Here is a 15,788-nt window from a genome sequence, read left to right as displayed (position 1 = left end):
TTTAGAATGGGGGGGACATAAGGTGATTGGCTGAGAGGCAGCTGATTGACAGAGGCGTAAACCAATCAAAGGCTGCCTTTCATCGCAGCGCCGGGCCAACGGAGCGCGGAGGTGGGCGGGCCCTCGCCGCTGGTCGCGAGGTAACCTGGATGATTGACGCGAACGTAATCAAATGGGGAGGAGGGATTGGGGCAGGCGGGCGGGACCTGCGTCGGCGTCGCTTGGTAACACCCTTGACGGACAAAGCGCTCGACCAATCGGACGGGAGATCCCACCCGGGGTGGGGAGGGAGAGGATGACGCACAACGGCAACTCCGGAGTTGTTCAGAGGCAGGTAAACAAAATGGCGGCTGCCTAACAACTGAACTCCGGCAGGAGGGAGGAGAGAGGCGATGCTGCATGGAGCGGAACAACGACCCCAACAACAGCAGCCGGAGGAGCCCGAGGAGTCCGAGCCCATCCTGGCGCCTTTCCGAGACTATGTCGAGATGGACGAGGTCATTGACTACATCAGCGACAACGACCTGATGGGAGTGGACACTTTCATCCACCGGATCGACTCCACCGATGTGATCTACCAGCCGCGCAAGAAGAGGGCCAAGATCATCGGCAAGTACCTGATGGGCGACCTCCTGGGCGAGGGCTCCTACGGCAAAGTCAAGGAGATGCTGGACTCTGAGACCCTCTGCAGGAGGGCCGTGAAGATCCTCAAGAAGAAAAAGCTGCGGAGGATCCCGAACGGGGAAGCCAACGTGAAAAAGTAAGTGGACGGGGGAAAGTGTAAATATTGCAGATGCTCATGAAGCTGCCAAGTAATGTTTACTGACAGTTCCCACCTCAATCCCTTAAAGCCAGAGGCAGTTGGACACAATCTCTTCCCCCCCCGCCCCCCCCCCCCGACCAACCCACTCCACTCCAGCCTTCACTTTGTACTTTTGACAAATCAACCAATCGGTACTTGTTCCCAAATGGAAAGGGGCACCAAGAGATTAAACAGGAGATCCTGTTACTGGAGCCATCCTGTCCGTTGGTTTGAAATTCTGATGATTGGATCTTTTTTTTGGAGAAACACAAACTCAACACTCACGACAAAGGCAGTGTTTTGGTGCCTCTCATTCTTTTTTTTCTCCCTCTATCTCTTCCTTTTAATTGACCATGATAATGAAGTTCTGGTGGTAGACTTTTAATAAGTTGGACAGTCTCTCCCTCCCCCCAGCCCACCCCCATCTTCACTTTGTACTTTTGACTAATCAACCAGTCGGTTCCTATTCCCAAATGGAAAGGGGCACCAAGAGGTGAAGCAGGATACTCTGTTACTGCAGTCAACCTGCTTGTTGGTTTGAAATACTGATGATTAGATCTTTTTGGAGAAAAGCAAACTCAACACTCACGACAAAGGCAGTGTTTTGGTGCCTCTCTCAATATTTCCCTCTTCCTTTTTAATTGACCATCATAACGAAGTTCTGCGAGTAGACGTTTAATAAATTGACATCTATTTTCCAACAGGGGAGGGAGGAGTAAAAGTATTCTCCAATCCCATAACAACAGTAATGTTGTGAGATTAATAACTTGAACAGACTAAATTTTCCACCGGACAGCTGTTTCCATTTACACGTCCAGTAAGTGGAATGGAGAAAGAGGAAGTAAAGGATACGAAAGTACAGTTAGTTGCTGGCTGATTTGCTACTTAGTTTGGAGCCATTGTTACTTTTCCAGCATGTAGAATGAATGTTATTTAACTTTGGCAAAATATTTACTTTTAACCCAAAGATCAATTCAGTCAGTTGCGTATTGCAACTTTCTAGCTCATGTTTCTTTCTGTGGTTCAAAAATCTCAACCACTGGATGACAATGTACATTTTCTTAAGAATTAAGTTTGGCTTAACAATGAAGCAAACTACTCTGTTTAGAAGAGAAATGTTCCCCCAGTTTACTTAAGGAAAATAATGCCTCGATTAAGGTTTAATGCCTCAATTAAGGTTTAAGGACTGAATATCTCTGTTCCATTGATTTTACATTTTTCAAGTTAAGATGTCTCTCTTTAATTTGCCAAACAAGTAGATTAGGAACTTTCCTTCACTTGACTTCTCGAGTTAATTTATAATCATCATCTTGCTTTACTCAAGGCAAGATTTAGTTTTTGATGGGTGGTTGTATGATTGTGAATTTTGGAGCTGTCCTCTGAGTCTACACCTACCTGTTTCCTAGGCAGATTGATAAGGAAGTGAGTTCTGTTGGACTCATTGCCCTTGAAACTGAAGAGGAAAGCGTAGATGATTTTGGGATTTGGAGGAAGAGATGAGATTTTCTGAGAGCTGATGATTTTGACATTGCTAATTCTTTGTTTAGTAACCCATAGAAATTCTTTGTCGTGTTTTACACTTTTACATCCATTATATAGGCTATTTAACATTTAACTCCTCAAAATAATTGAGATACGAAAATGCAAAAGAATACACTTGTGCTGCAGATAGAGTTTTGAAATAAAAATGTCTTGCATTTTTTTTACAGCATAATATTTGTTTGAACTATCTTGCCTCCCCTCTCCCATGTTAGCTCGCATGAAATTTGTTTTGGCACAGATAAGTACATTTTTAAAATTCTTGATGAGCTAAATTTTCAATGATACATGTTGGTTGCTTTGCTAGAAACTTGGACTTACGAGCCTGCTGCACAGAATCGAAGAGACAAGTATAGGTTTTGTTTTCTAACTTAGTCACCTTTTTGGATAGGCTTTTGTAATAGTTTTTCATTGTGTTTATATTGGTTCTTGTTTAAAAACTGATATTAGTACTGCAATTCATTGTTAAAGTACACTTGGATTGTGATAGCCTTACAGATTAAACATTTGATTCAAATTAAGTGCACATATTACTTCAACCCATTGGTTGCTGTAATCCTCTAGATGTGACTATGCCAGTGCTCTTTTGACTGTCCATCTGCATTCCACCCCCCACAAACATTCTTTTGACTGTCCATCTGCATTCCACCCCCCACAAACATCAGCTCATCAAAGTCTCTGCTGCCCATGCCCTAACTCTCTCAAAGTTCACCCATCACCCCCATAATTGCTAACATATGGCAGCTCTGGGCCAGATAACACCTTGAATTTAAAATTCTCATCTTTGTGTTCGAACCCCTCTGTGACCTTGCCCCTTGAGATCTCTACAAACTCCTCCAGCCCTACAATCCTTTGACAACTATCATCAATTGTTGTAAAAACCCATCTAGTTCACTAATGTCCTTTAGGGAAGGAAACCTGTTGCCTTACCTGGTCTGGCCTACATGTGATTCCAGACTCTCGGCTAACTACCCTCTGAGATGGCTGAGCAAGCCACTCTGTTCAAGGGCAGCGAGGGATTAAAAACAGATGCTGGCCTTAGCAGTGGCTCCATATAACAGGAATGAATTTGGAAAAAATAAAGCTCTTAACCTCTAACTCTTGATTCCTTTAAGATGCAATGTAAAACCAATCTGTTTCATCAAGCTTATGGTCACCCATCTTAAAACCTGTTTATGTGGCTCAGTATCAAATTTGGTTTGTTAATACTCTCGTGAAGCATCTTGGAATGTTTTATTATGTTAAAGGTGCAAAATAAATGCAAGTTGTTTCCTTTCTGGAATGAAGAACATGACATGGGACTTAGAGTAGGACTTTTTTCTCTGGAGCGTAGGAGGCTGAGGGGTAATCTTATAGAGGTCTATAAAATAATGAGGGGCATAGATCAGCTAGATAGTCAATATCTTTTCCCAAAGGTAGGGGACTCAAACTTGAGGGCATAGGTTTAAGGGGAGAGATACAAAGGGTACTGAGGGGCAATTCTTTCACACACAGGGTGGTGAGTGTCTGGAACAAGCTGCCTGAGGTGATGGTAGAGGCGGGTACAATTTTGTCTTTTAAAAAGCATTTAGACAGTTACATGGATAAGGTGGGTATAGAGGGATATGGGCCAAATGCGGGCAATTGGGACTAGCTTAGGTGTTAAGAAAAGGGGCGGCATGGACAAGTTGGCCTGAAGGGCCTGTTTCCATGTTGTAAACTTCTATAACTCTATGACATAAAAATAGAAGCAGGAATATGCCATTCAACCCTTTGAGTCTGTCTGCCATTCAATAAGATTATGGCTAATCTTTTTGTGGCCTTATTTGCACTTTCCTGCCTGCCCCCAAAATCCTTTGATACCTTTGTTGATCAAAGACCTGTTTAACTGAGCCTTGATTATATTCAATGAACCAACCTCCACTCGTGTCTTGTGGAAGATCATTCCAAAGGCTAACAACACTGATGTAGAAAAAAATTCTCCTCACCTTAGTCCTAAATAAGGGAGGTGCCTTATTTTTAAATGGTACCAACTAATTCTCGTTTCCTCCATATGGGAAAAACACCCACTCAGCCTGTTAAACTGCCTCCATCTTGTATTTCAATAAAATAATTTCTCATAGGCCCAACCTGCTCAACCTTTCCTCTTATGATAACCCCTTCATGCCAGGGTTTAACAGAGTGAATCTCCTCTGAGCTGCTTCCAATGGAAGTGTGTTCCCCCCCTTAAGTGAGGAAACCAAAACTGCGCACACTAGGTGTGATCTCTCAAATGTCCTTGCTACAGCTGTGGCAAGATTTCTCTACTTTTATACTTTATTTCACCCTTGCAATAAATGCCAACATTCGATTGCCTTCCTAATTGTTTGCTGTATCTGCAAACTAACTTTCTGCATACTAATGTACCTGGACACCCAGATCCCCCTGTACCTCAGAGTTCTGCAGTCTCTCCATTTAAATAATATTCTGCTTTTCTATTTTTCCTGCCAAAGTGGACAAGTTCACATTTTTTCCACATGCTCCATCTGCCAATTTATTTCCCATTCACTTAACCTATCTAAATCACTTTGCAGACTCTGTATCCTCCTCACAACTTGCTTACCTGCCTAGTTTTGTATCATCAACAAATTTGGTGGCAATACAGTCCAAGTTATTAACATATGTATAGATTGTAAATAGTTGACAATTGAGCACTATTTCCTGTGGTACTCCACCAGTTGCAGTTTGCCAAGTTGAAAATTGCCAACTTATCTCAAGTCTGTAAGCCTATCCTTTATCCACACTAATATATCAACTCAACGAGCTCTTGGCTCTCATCTTGTGTTGTAACCTTATTGAATGCCTTTTGGTAATTCATTTGCACTGTATCTACTAGCTTCCCTTTATTCACCCTGCATATTATATCCTCAAAGAATTCTAATAAATTTGTCATACCTCATTTCCTTTTCACAAAATCTTGTTTATTCTGCCTCATGGTATTAGGATTTTCAAAAAGTCTGCGACTACCTCTTTAATAATGGATCTAACATTTTCCTAAAGACAGATGTTTAGCTAACTGGCCAAGCGAGGTTTTCTGTCTCCTTGCTTTCTTGAATAGAGGTGTTTCATTTGTGTTTTCCAGTCAGCTGGGTCCTTTCAGAATCTAGGAAATTTTGGAAGGTTACCTTCAACGCATCCACTATCTCTTTTGCCACTTCTTCTAAGGCCCTACGATACAGACGATCAGGTTGAGAGAATCTGTCAGCCTTTAGTCCAATTAGATATCTTGGTGCTTTTCTCTAATGATCATAATTGTTTTAAGTTCCTCCTTCCCATTTGCCTCTTGATTTTTCACTATTCTTGGGATGCTTTTTATTTCTTTGCTGTGAAGACTGAGACAAATACATGTTCCAAACCTCTGATGTTTCCTATTATTAATTCTGCAGTCTCATCCTCTGAGGGACCAATGCTCACTTTAGCTACTCTCTTCCTTTTCGTATACTTGTAAAGCCTTTTACTGCTTATTTTGGTATTTCTTTCCAGTTTTCTTTCATACTCTAATTTCTCCCTCTTTAATTTTTGGTCGCCCTTTGCTGGTTTCTAAAGAGAATTCAAATTTTTAGCAACAGAATGTACAGGATTGCTAAGAAGAGTATATATATCTGAATGATCCCCAAGTTTTTGCAAAAAACTGCAGCACTAGGCTCTTTATGAAGACCTTTTACTAAAGGAATTATTCAGTGCCCTCTGAAATTTGCCGATATCCACTCTTTCACACATTGACCATTGTATGAAATAGTTGAATTTAAACCGTTTGGTTCACCTTCCCTTTTCTGAGCTTGCCTGTGTGATACCTATAATCATAGAATCATTATCAGTTTTTAGTTGCATCGAACAGTTATTTGGGTACTTTTTACATATACTTCTATAACAGAGAGAAGGGTAGACCATTCACCCCCTGAAGTCTTTTCCTCCAATCACATTACAGCTGATCTTTAACTCAGCTCCATTTAACCATCTTTGTTCCATATCCCTTGGCACCTTTATCTATTGATCTCAGCCTTCAAAATTGTATTTGTCGCATTCATGGCCTCCTCTGCGCTATCCTCACAAAGCTTCGCTATCTCCCGAGTTGGCTTTTTTCCAATGTAAACATTTCAGCCTTAATCTCGGGTATGTTTAGCTGTCTCTCAAATCAGGATGTGCTTAACTAGAATGGTGGCCTTAATGTACTTAATACTCAAAGTGGAGTGTAAATCAATATTCTATATGTACCTACTATTGCTCTTTGACCTGTGTTCCACTCTCTACTATATGATAGTGTTGTGCTAAAGATCACTCGGAGTCCAAGTGGCTGTGCCAGCATGCACTTTTCCATGCATGTTGTAGTTTGGAGCAGTAGATGTGATAGTCGAGGCTCCAACTCTCAACTTGTTTTGAATGCCTTTTCCTTAGTTGTCAGGTCCTGGGATTGGACTCGAACCCAGAGCTTCTGGCTCAGAGGCAGGGACACTACCCGCTGTGCCACAAGACCTCCAATTTCTCTACTATATGCCTGCATGTTATGTTAGCTGACTTTGCTACGGTCATGCACCTTACTGATTGTTTCTCCAATTGTTCAGCAATACCTGCATCTCTTTTCTAGAAAGACTGAGCTTGTTTTGTTCCAGCATATATTGAAGTCAAAACTGCTTGTATCACAGCATTAATAAAATGGTATTTATGTGCCTGAGAATTGATCATTGACGCAGCTAAATTGGAACAGTCTCGAAGCATTTTCAAGATAATAGTTAAACCTAAAAGTAGTACGAGGAAGGCTGACACCATTTCATAGTGTAACATAGCGATTTTCAAACTTCTGAGCACCTCTACAAATATTAATTCATCCCATGGACTTCTGTCACAACGTTTAGAATAAGATGTTGGGTTTAAAGCTGAACCCAAAAAACATGAATCAACAGTCTGAATGTGGGAAAAATTGACAAGACCTCAGTGAGGTTTGGGTGGGGGGATGTGTATGTTGCTAAGTACAATATTTTTGGTCTTCCAAAGCAAAGGAATTTCTACCTCATTCACAACTTGATATTGGACCACAGTCGTGCAGTACAGTGACTGACTAACTAAAGTAAAGCTGGGTCATCTATCGACAGATAGAATTTCTTCCCATTTGTATTGAGTTTGTGGTCAATGTAATATAATTGAGGAAAAGATGAAAGTCAGTGTCTGGATGCTCTGAAGATACTGGTGCAAGGGTCTAGAAAGGAAGGCATTGCCTGAGAGTGTTGGCTGTGTTGGGACAAGTAGGAATGTAACCAAATGAGGTGATTCCCATAGACCTGTATCCATTTTCATTTAAGTGTGTCCTCCTGCATTTGCTGGAAAGCTTTACATACTAACTTTTGGTTTAGAGTTATGATACAAACTTTAATGATTAAAATGCATTTTCAATGTAGTTGAAAAAACACTTTGAAGTACATTATAAAATGGGCTAAGCTCCTAGTACTTAAAATTTACGTATTTACTTTTCGTCATTGAAATAGATCAAGATGAAAGAACAAAGTAACAAAGATGGAAAGGGAAACCCATTAGCGCCACTTTTTGTGAGATGCATCTCAAATATTGACCAGTATTTTGTTGCCGAATAATGTGATTTAATTTCCCACATACCCATTCGGACAGTGGCCAACAAAGTAAAAGTAACATGATTTTACTATTTCATATGTAGATTTTCAGAACGTCTTTAGCATTCACAACAGTAAACGATATCTGGCACATCTGTGAGCCGTTTTAGTCATGTTGATAAGTTTTCACAAGGAATAAAAGGTAAACTCCTGTTGCTACCCAATACTACATGTTGGTACAAATTTCAGTCTAAGTAAATCTTGGTTGAATATTGAGTTAACTGCAAATGAAGAGGCTCCAGATGTTTATCTGAGGTTTCCAAGCATGACGTTATTAGTATTAATTGTTGAGGCTTTATTAAAGGTATACTAAAATAAAAACAGAAAATGCTGTAAAAACTCAGCAGGTCTGGCCACATCTGTGGCAGCATCAGAGTTGACATTTTGAGTCTGTATGGTTCTTCTTTGAAGAAGAACAGATTTGGAACATGTAGCTCTGTTTCTCTCCATAGATGATGCTGCCAGAGTTGCTGGGTTTTTCCAGCATTTTCTGTTTTTATTTCAGATTTCCAGCGTCCACAGTATTTTGCTTTTATTTTAGAGGCATGCAATTTGTGCTTGACTGACAATCTGTTCGCAAGGTAATCAAATAGGTTACTAGAAGCTCTTGAGTCTTTTCTGCCATTCAATTAAATCATTGCTGATTGTAACCTAATGTCACATTAGGGAGGTTATAGTGTTATTGTCACTGGACTAGTACTCTAGAGACCCAAGGTAATGCTCTGGGGACCTGGGTTCGAATCCCACCACGGCAGACGTTGAAATCTGATGAAGACCATGAAACGATTGTCTTAAAAATCTATCTAGTTCACTCATGTCCTTTAGGGAAGGAAATCTGCCATCCTTGCCTAGTCTGACATACAGATCCACAGCAGTGTGGTTGACTCTTAAATGACCTAGCAAGCCACTCAGTTTAGGGCAATTGGAGATGGGCAAGAAATCTTTTTTAATTTCAAAAATATACTTTATTCATAAAAAACAAGCTCTTAAATAAGACATTGCAAACGACAGATTCAAAAGACGGGCAAGAAATGCTGACCCAGCCAGCTGCGCCCACATCCCATGACGAAATTTAAAAAAAACTGAGATTATGTCTTGTTTGGAGGTGGCTGACACTTGGGTTAGTATGGGAGCATCTATTTTGAATTAAAGAAGTGTTATTTTTCCGAAGTTCCAGTTGCGTATCTCAATAAAATTCAGCAGCGTCAATGTGGTTTTGTGAAAGGGGAACATGTTTGACTAATTTATTGGAGTTCTTTTGAGGAAATAACAAGCAGCATGGATAAAGGGAGCCAGTTGATGTTGGGTAGAGGGGAGCCAGTTGATGTTGGGTAGAGGGGAGCCAGTTGATGTTGGGTAGAGGGGAGCCAGTTGATGTTGGGTAGAGGGGAGCCAGTTGATGTTGGGTAGAGGGGAGCCAGTTGATGTTGGGTAGAGGGGAGCCAGTTGATGTTGGGTAGAGGGGAGCCAGTTGATGTTGGGTAGAGGGGAGCCAGTTGATGTTGGGTAGAGGGGAGCCAGTTGATGTTGGGTAGAGGGGAGCCAGTTGATGTTGGGTAGAGGGGAGCCAGTTGATGTTGGGTAGAGGGGAGCCAGTTGATGTTGGGTAGAGGGGAGCCAGTTGATGTTGGGTAGAGGGGAGCCAGTTGATGTTGGGTAGAGGGGAGCCAGTTGATGTTGGGTAGAGGGGAGCCAGTTGATGTTGGGTAGAGGGGAGCCAGTTGATGTTGGGTAGAGGGGAGCCAGTTGATGTTGATTTCCAGAAGGTACTTGATAAGATGCCATCTTAAAGGTTGCTATGCAAAATATGAACTTGTAGAGGGTAACATATTAGCATGGATAGAGGATTTGTTAGCTAACAGGAAGCAGAGAGTAGTGATAAATGAATCACTTTTTTGGGTTGGCAAGATGTGATGAGTGGAGCACCACAGGAATCAGCGCTGGGGTCTGAACTTTTTACCATTTTATATTACTGACTTGGATGAAATGATCGATATATGGTATCTAAACTTGCTGATGATACAAAATTAGGCAAGGAAATAAGTTATGAAGAGGACATAGGAGTCTGCAAAGAGATGTAGGTTAAATGAGTGGGCAAAAATTTGGCAGATGGAATATAATGTGGGAATAGGTGAACCTGTTCACTTTGACAGGAAAACTAATAAAAGCAGCATATTATTTAAATGGAGAGATTGCTGAACTTTGAGGTAAAGAGGGATCTGGGTGCCCTGGTGCATGAATCTCCAAGTTAATATGCAGGTACAGCAAGTGATTAGAAAGGGAAATGGAATGTTGTCATTTATTGTGTGGAGAATGGAATATAAAAACAGGGATGCTTTGTGGCAGCTGTACAGGGAATTGGTTTGACTACATCTGGAGTACTGTGAATAGTTTTGGTCTCCTTATTTAGGAAAGGATATAAATGAGTTAGAAGCAGTTCAGTTCACTCAACTGAAACCTGAGGGTGGGGGGTGGAAGGGATCTTGTGAGAAAAGGTTGGAAAGGCTAGGCCTGTATTCGTTGGAGTTTAGAAGATTGAGAGGTGATTTTATGGAAATGTATAATATCCTGAGGGGACTTGACAGGGTGGATGCTGAAAGGATAGAATCATAGAATCCTACAGTGTAGAAAGAGGCCATTTGGCCCATCGAGTCTGCACCAACCACAATCCCACCCAGGCCCTATCCACATATCCCTACATATTTACCCACTAACCCCTCTAACCTATGCATCCCGGGACACTAAGGGGCAATTTAGAATGGTCAATCAACCTAGCCCGCACATCTTTGGACTGTGGGAGGAAACCGGAGCACCCGGAGGAAACCCACGCAGACACAGGGAGAATGTGCAAACTCCACACAGACAGTGACCCAAGCCGGGATTCGAACCCAGGTCCCTGGAGCTGTGAAGCAGCAGTGCTAACCACTGTGCTACCATGCCGCCCCCGAGGGGACGTTTTCCCTAGTCGGAAAGACGAGAGTTGGAGGACATACTTTAAAATAAGCGGTTTTCCATTTAAGACTGAGAATGGGAGAATTTTTTTCATGAGGGTTGTGAATCTTTGGAACTCGGGTCAACAAATATTTTTAAGGCAGGGGAAGATAAATTCTTGACTAACGAGGGAATCAAAGGTCATCAGGGATCGGCAGAATGTAGAAATTAGGCCAAAATCAGATCAGCCATGATCTTATTGAATGGTGGAGCAGGCTCGAGAGGCCGAGGGCTGTGGCTGCCCCTAATTGGTATGTTTGTTTGTATGGGGGAAATCCAGTCTTGTACAAAACAGCATTTGCATTGCTATCATTTTGGCACAATCAGAAATCACCACCTTGGCATAGAGAGTAGTCTGGAGTGTTCAGATTCTTAACCAAGAAAAAAATTTGCTTTCTAGAGCAAATCTCCTGTTTCAACACATAGTAATAGTTGGTGTCGTACTATTTGTCACAGCAAAGCTGAGGATTATTTCCACATGAACAAAGTTTCAGGTTTTTATTACTTGAGTAATGCTGACTATGGGTTTCTTTGGCGGCAGCACATGCTAAAATTGGAACAAAACAGAGAAGATTAACATGATTCTGTGCCAGGTGACATACAAATTTGTGAAGCGTTCCATATTTTGTGAGGGTCAGTTATCTCAGTTGGCTAGATTAAAAGAGTGTGATGCTGAATGATGCCAGTGGTTCAGGTTCCTTTCCTGTACCGTCTGAGTTAGTTCATGGAAGTTTGCCTCCTCACCTTGCCCCCTATTTGAGGAATGTCGCCCCTAACCGGAGCACCCGGAGGAAACCCATGCAGACTGGAGTATTGAGATTAAACCCACGCACATTGGAGAATGTGCAAACTCCACACAGACAGTGACCCAAGCCAGGATTCGAACCCAGGTCCCTGGAGCTGTGAAGCAGCAGTGCTTGCCACTCAATACTCTCAATACTTCAATAAGTAATCTCAATACTTTTTCTCTCTCTAATGGATGCCTATGGTCCTTTGTGGACTATGGTTGGTTACTTAGTCTGTAACCTATTGAAAAATTACTGACGAATCATGAAAGTATCAGTTTAACCTCCTTTATTAACTGAAATATTAACTTTGTGTAGCAGTATAATGGTTGTTGTTTAAAGGTTCTAAAATAGACACGTTAATCTGCTGTAACAGCTATGGAACAGTATTATCGTTAATGTAAAGCTGATCTTCTTTGACCCTCGTTGCAGCAACATTATGCAGTGCATGTGAACTGAGTGAACTCTGTTCTTGTTTCACAATTCACCTACGACAGACAAATGAACCGTCTACTGCAATGTAGTTATCAGGAGAGAGCAATTCAGTCTTTGGCTGATTCTCTGTTAGTTTTCTGCTAAGTGGTTTACATGATTACACTTGTTATTTTATCTGTTAACTTTTGTGTTTTTTTTTAGAGTAGCATTCAGTAAAGATTGAGCTGGAGACTGCAGAACAACTTCAAGTTTGGCAGTTGCATTTTATGTGTGGACAGTGCTTCAAGACTCCATCCTTGTTTTTTTTTCTCATCATAATTTCTAGGTAGAGGGTCAGTTTTCGTATACATTTGACCACACCTAACTTTCTTTCTGTTATCGCCTTTGATATCTCAGCCGCCATTATACTGTCCAACTGCAGGAATCAATCCTGCATAAACATGAATATCCTTGAGCTCTCTATCAGCAAGACTAGCTGCCCTATTTGGCTGCTGCACCTTAGCCTCTGCCTCTTTGTTTTTCCCTCTGTTTTGAGTGCTTTCAGATACTTTACCTGTCATAAAAATGTTATTAATGTAGATTTATGCATTAGTAATTCATGTTTCCTCATAGCTGTAAAGAAATTTGCTAAAACGTTAGTTTGATCAGGTCTGTGGTATAGTATTTTGTTAATTTATTTGAAAGACATGAGTGCAGAATAATCGAACATTTGTCTAATTTTAGTGTCCATTGTTAGACCATGAAACAATCCTCGGTTAGATGCTACATGGGTGAGATGTAAAGCAAAGTTTTCTTTGCTCTTCTGAAACTTAAACTCCAGAAGAATAAAACTCATTATACTAGCATGTTTCCAGTTTTTCCTTCTGTACTGTTTTCACATTCCCCCTGTTTCCCACGTCCTCAATAGGTGATCAATCTGAAATGACCATTTGCATCTCGCGTATCGAGTCTATCAAACTTGTTTCATGCCAGATATTTGCAGCAGTCACAGCATGTAGGCAGTCTAGGTGGATTCAAATCCATGTTTGAAAAAAAATGACATTCGAAACATAAGATTTTCTCGCAACTTCATAAATTAAATGTATACAATTTTATTTACTAACAACATATCCCATTTGGTTTAGCAACTTAGAGGTTACTATGCATGAATTAAATGATGGGACGGCGTCTAGTTGCTTAGGTCTCTATTTCAAAAATGGGCATTTCACCATGGGAGGTGATGGCCTCGTGGTACAGTGGAGCCCTGTTATAACACGATGGTTGGGGTCCATAAAAGCGGGGTCGCGCTAAATTTGCCAATTATTAGCGGGGGAAAAACCGGGTCCAATGACACCATCGCGTTATATGCGAATTCGCGCTAAATCGGGGCGTGTTACATCGGGGCTCCACTGTATTATTGCTAGACTATTAATCCAGAAACTCGGCTAATGTTCTGAGGACCCGGCTTTCAATCCTACCATGACTGATGGTGGAATTCAAATTCATTTTTAAAAATCTGGAATTAAGAATCTACTGATGACCACAAAACCATTGTTGATTGTTGGATAAAACCCATCTGGTTCACTGATGTCCTTTTAGGAAAGGAAATCTGTTGTCCTTACCTGGTCTGGCCTACATGTGGGTCCAGACCCACAGCAATGTGGTTGACTCACAACTGCCTTCCAGGGGCAACTAAGAATGGGCAATAAAATGTTGGCCAGCCAGCGACGGCCATGTCTCACAAAGGAATAAATAAACAAGCTAGTCTTTCTTCTGATAAACTTAGCCAGCTGTTGGTGTAGTGCAAAGTTTAAAAAAAAACTGAAAAATGAGAAATGTAGGAAGAAGAATCACGCTCAGCAGGTTGAATCTGGATCATCAATGATGAATTTCTAGTTTTTGCTTAGACTGCTCTTCATTTTTTACCCAAAGTGCATTCAGAATTGACCATTCTTGCTTTATATATAGTAACTTCCCCAAAATTATATGTATTTTTGTTTTTGGATTTTAGCAGCTTTGAGTCCCCTCCTTGCCCCATGAATCACAAAAAACATAATTTAGAAATCCGGGCCACAAACATAGTATGAATCTCCCAGAATTTGTAACCCTGGATGTAGATATGTGATTGGATCATCTTTGCAGTTTGATTACAGCATTTCTCACCACTCTGTAATATCTATCATGTTCTCTGCTAACTTTCAGTAACTAATGATATGTACGATGTGCACTGCACAATTTTCGTGGACACAGTAAGGAGTCCAACAGGTTTATTTGGTAGCAAACGCCACTAGCTTTCGGAGCGCTGCTCGTTCATCAGATGGAGTGGAAATCTGCTCTTAAACAGGGCACAGAGACAATTGTGTGTCTCTGTGCCTTGTTTGAGAGCAGATTTCCACTCCATCTGACGAAGGAGCAGCGCTCCGAAAGCTAGTGGCGTTTGCTACCAAATAAACCTGTTGGACTTTAACCTGGTGTTGTTAGACTCCTTACTGTGTTTACCCCAGTCCAAAGCCGGCATTTCCACATCAATTTTTGTGGAGGCAGAAAAGCATGTTATATCACAAATATTCAGAACTCTGAAGTTGAACGATGCAGTTTTGTTTATTCACACTCCGCTCAGTTTCTAATCAAAGTTATGCGTCTGTGGGAAGTTGGTTAGTGAAATATGGCTATCTTCCTGACAGGCAAGGGAAAGTAGGATGGTATCGTCTTTGTGTTGCTTTCTTTTTCCTCTCGCACCTATTGTCGATAATGTCAGGGGAAACTTGTCCTGTACTTGATTCAGGCAGCATGTATCCCAGGGTGGTTAATAGGGTATAAGTAAGATGTCTCTCAGGAAAAAAATCAATAATTTAATAGTCAGTGTCCTGTTAATAGAAGACGAGAAATTCAGAAATATATGTGAATTTATCTACTTTGATGCATACCGTATTTAGCATCAAAGATCTGTAGGCGTTTTGGACATAAATTACAAAGTGATTAGGATAGGATATGAATTGTGCTTCAATCCTTTGAAGCGAAAGTTCGATCTACTTGAACTCCTCCCAATGACCTCACTGCTTGTTAATTTGCAATGTAGATTCGGGTTGGAAATAGCTGTATCTTTGACTTCCCTCATTAGAAACTGTTACTTTTAACTTGCATAATGAGGATACATCGCTCAGGAATCCCAACCCCTCCTCCCCCCCTTTTCTCTCACTCTCCCCCCCTTTTCTCTCTCTCTCCCCCCCTTTTTCTCTCTCTCTCCCCCCCTTTTTCTCTCTCTCCCCCCCTTTTTCTCTCTCTCTCCCCCCTTTTTCTCTCTCTCTCCCCCCTTTTTCTCTCTCTCTCCCCCCCTTTTTCTCTCTCTCTCCCCCCTTTTTCTCTCTCTCTCCCCCCCTTTTTCTCTCTCTCTCCCCCCCTTTTTCTCTCTCTCTCCCTCTCTCTCCCCCCCTTTTTCTCTCTCTTCCCCCCCTTTTTCTCTCTCTCTCCCCCCCTTTTTCTCTCTCTCTCCCCCCCTTTTTCTCTCTCTCTCCCCCCCTTTTTCTCTCTCTCTCCCCCCCTTTTCTCTCTCTCTCCCCCCCCCTTTTCTCCTCTCTCCCCCCCTTTTTCTCTCTCTCCTCCCCCCCTTTTTTCTCT

General features: G+C 41.5%; 1 protein-coding gene and 1 non-coding gene across 3 annotated transcripts in view; both read left to right on the top strand.

Moving 5' to 3' along the window:
• The first annotated feature begins 305 nt into the window (after positions 1 to 305).
• Positions 306 to 15,788, top strand: part of stk11 (serine/threonine kinase 11) — a 148,995-nt gene continuing 133,512 nt past the window's right edge. Inside the window, exon 1 of one of the 2 annotated variants that reach the window (XM_078198304.1) lies at positions 306 to 760. In XM_078198304.1, coding sequence (XP_078054430.1) covers positions 393 to 760 — 368 coding nt within the window. In that variant the 5' untranslated portion in view covers positions 306 to 392. The remainder of the gene's footprint in view (positions 761 to 15,788) is intronic. The other variant, XM_078198305.1, reaches the window with a different exon arrangement.
• On the top strand, positions 11,497 to 11,599 carry LOC144479813 (U6 spliceosomal RNA). The gene has a single exon (XR_013495573.1). It is a non-coding gene; the product is annotated as a U6 spliceosomal RNA (small nuclear RNA).

Source organism: Mustelus asterias, chromosome 26, assembly GCF_964213995.1.
Source record: "Mustelus asterias chromosome 26, sMusAst1.hap1.1, whole genome shotgun sequence".
Classification (NCBI taxonomy): Eukaryota; Metazoa; Chordata; class Chondrichthyes; order Carcharhiniformes; family Triakidae; genus Mustelus; species Mustelus asterias.
Note: the sequence above shows the minus strand (reverse complement) of the source record. Positions and strands in the feature narration are given on the sequence as shown.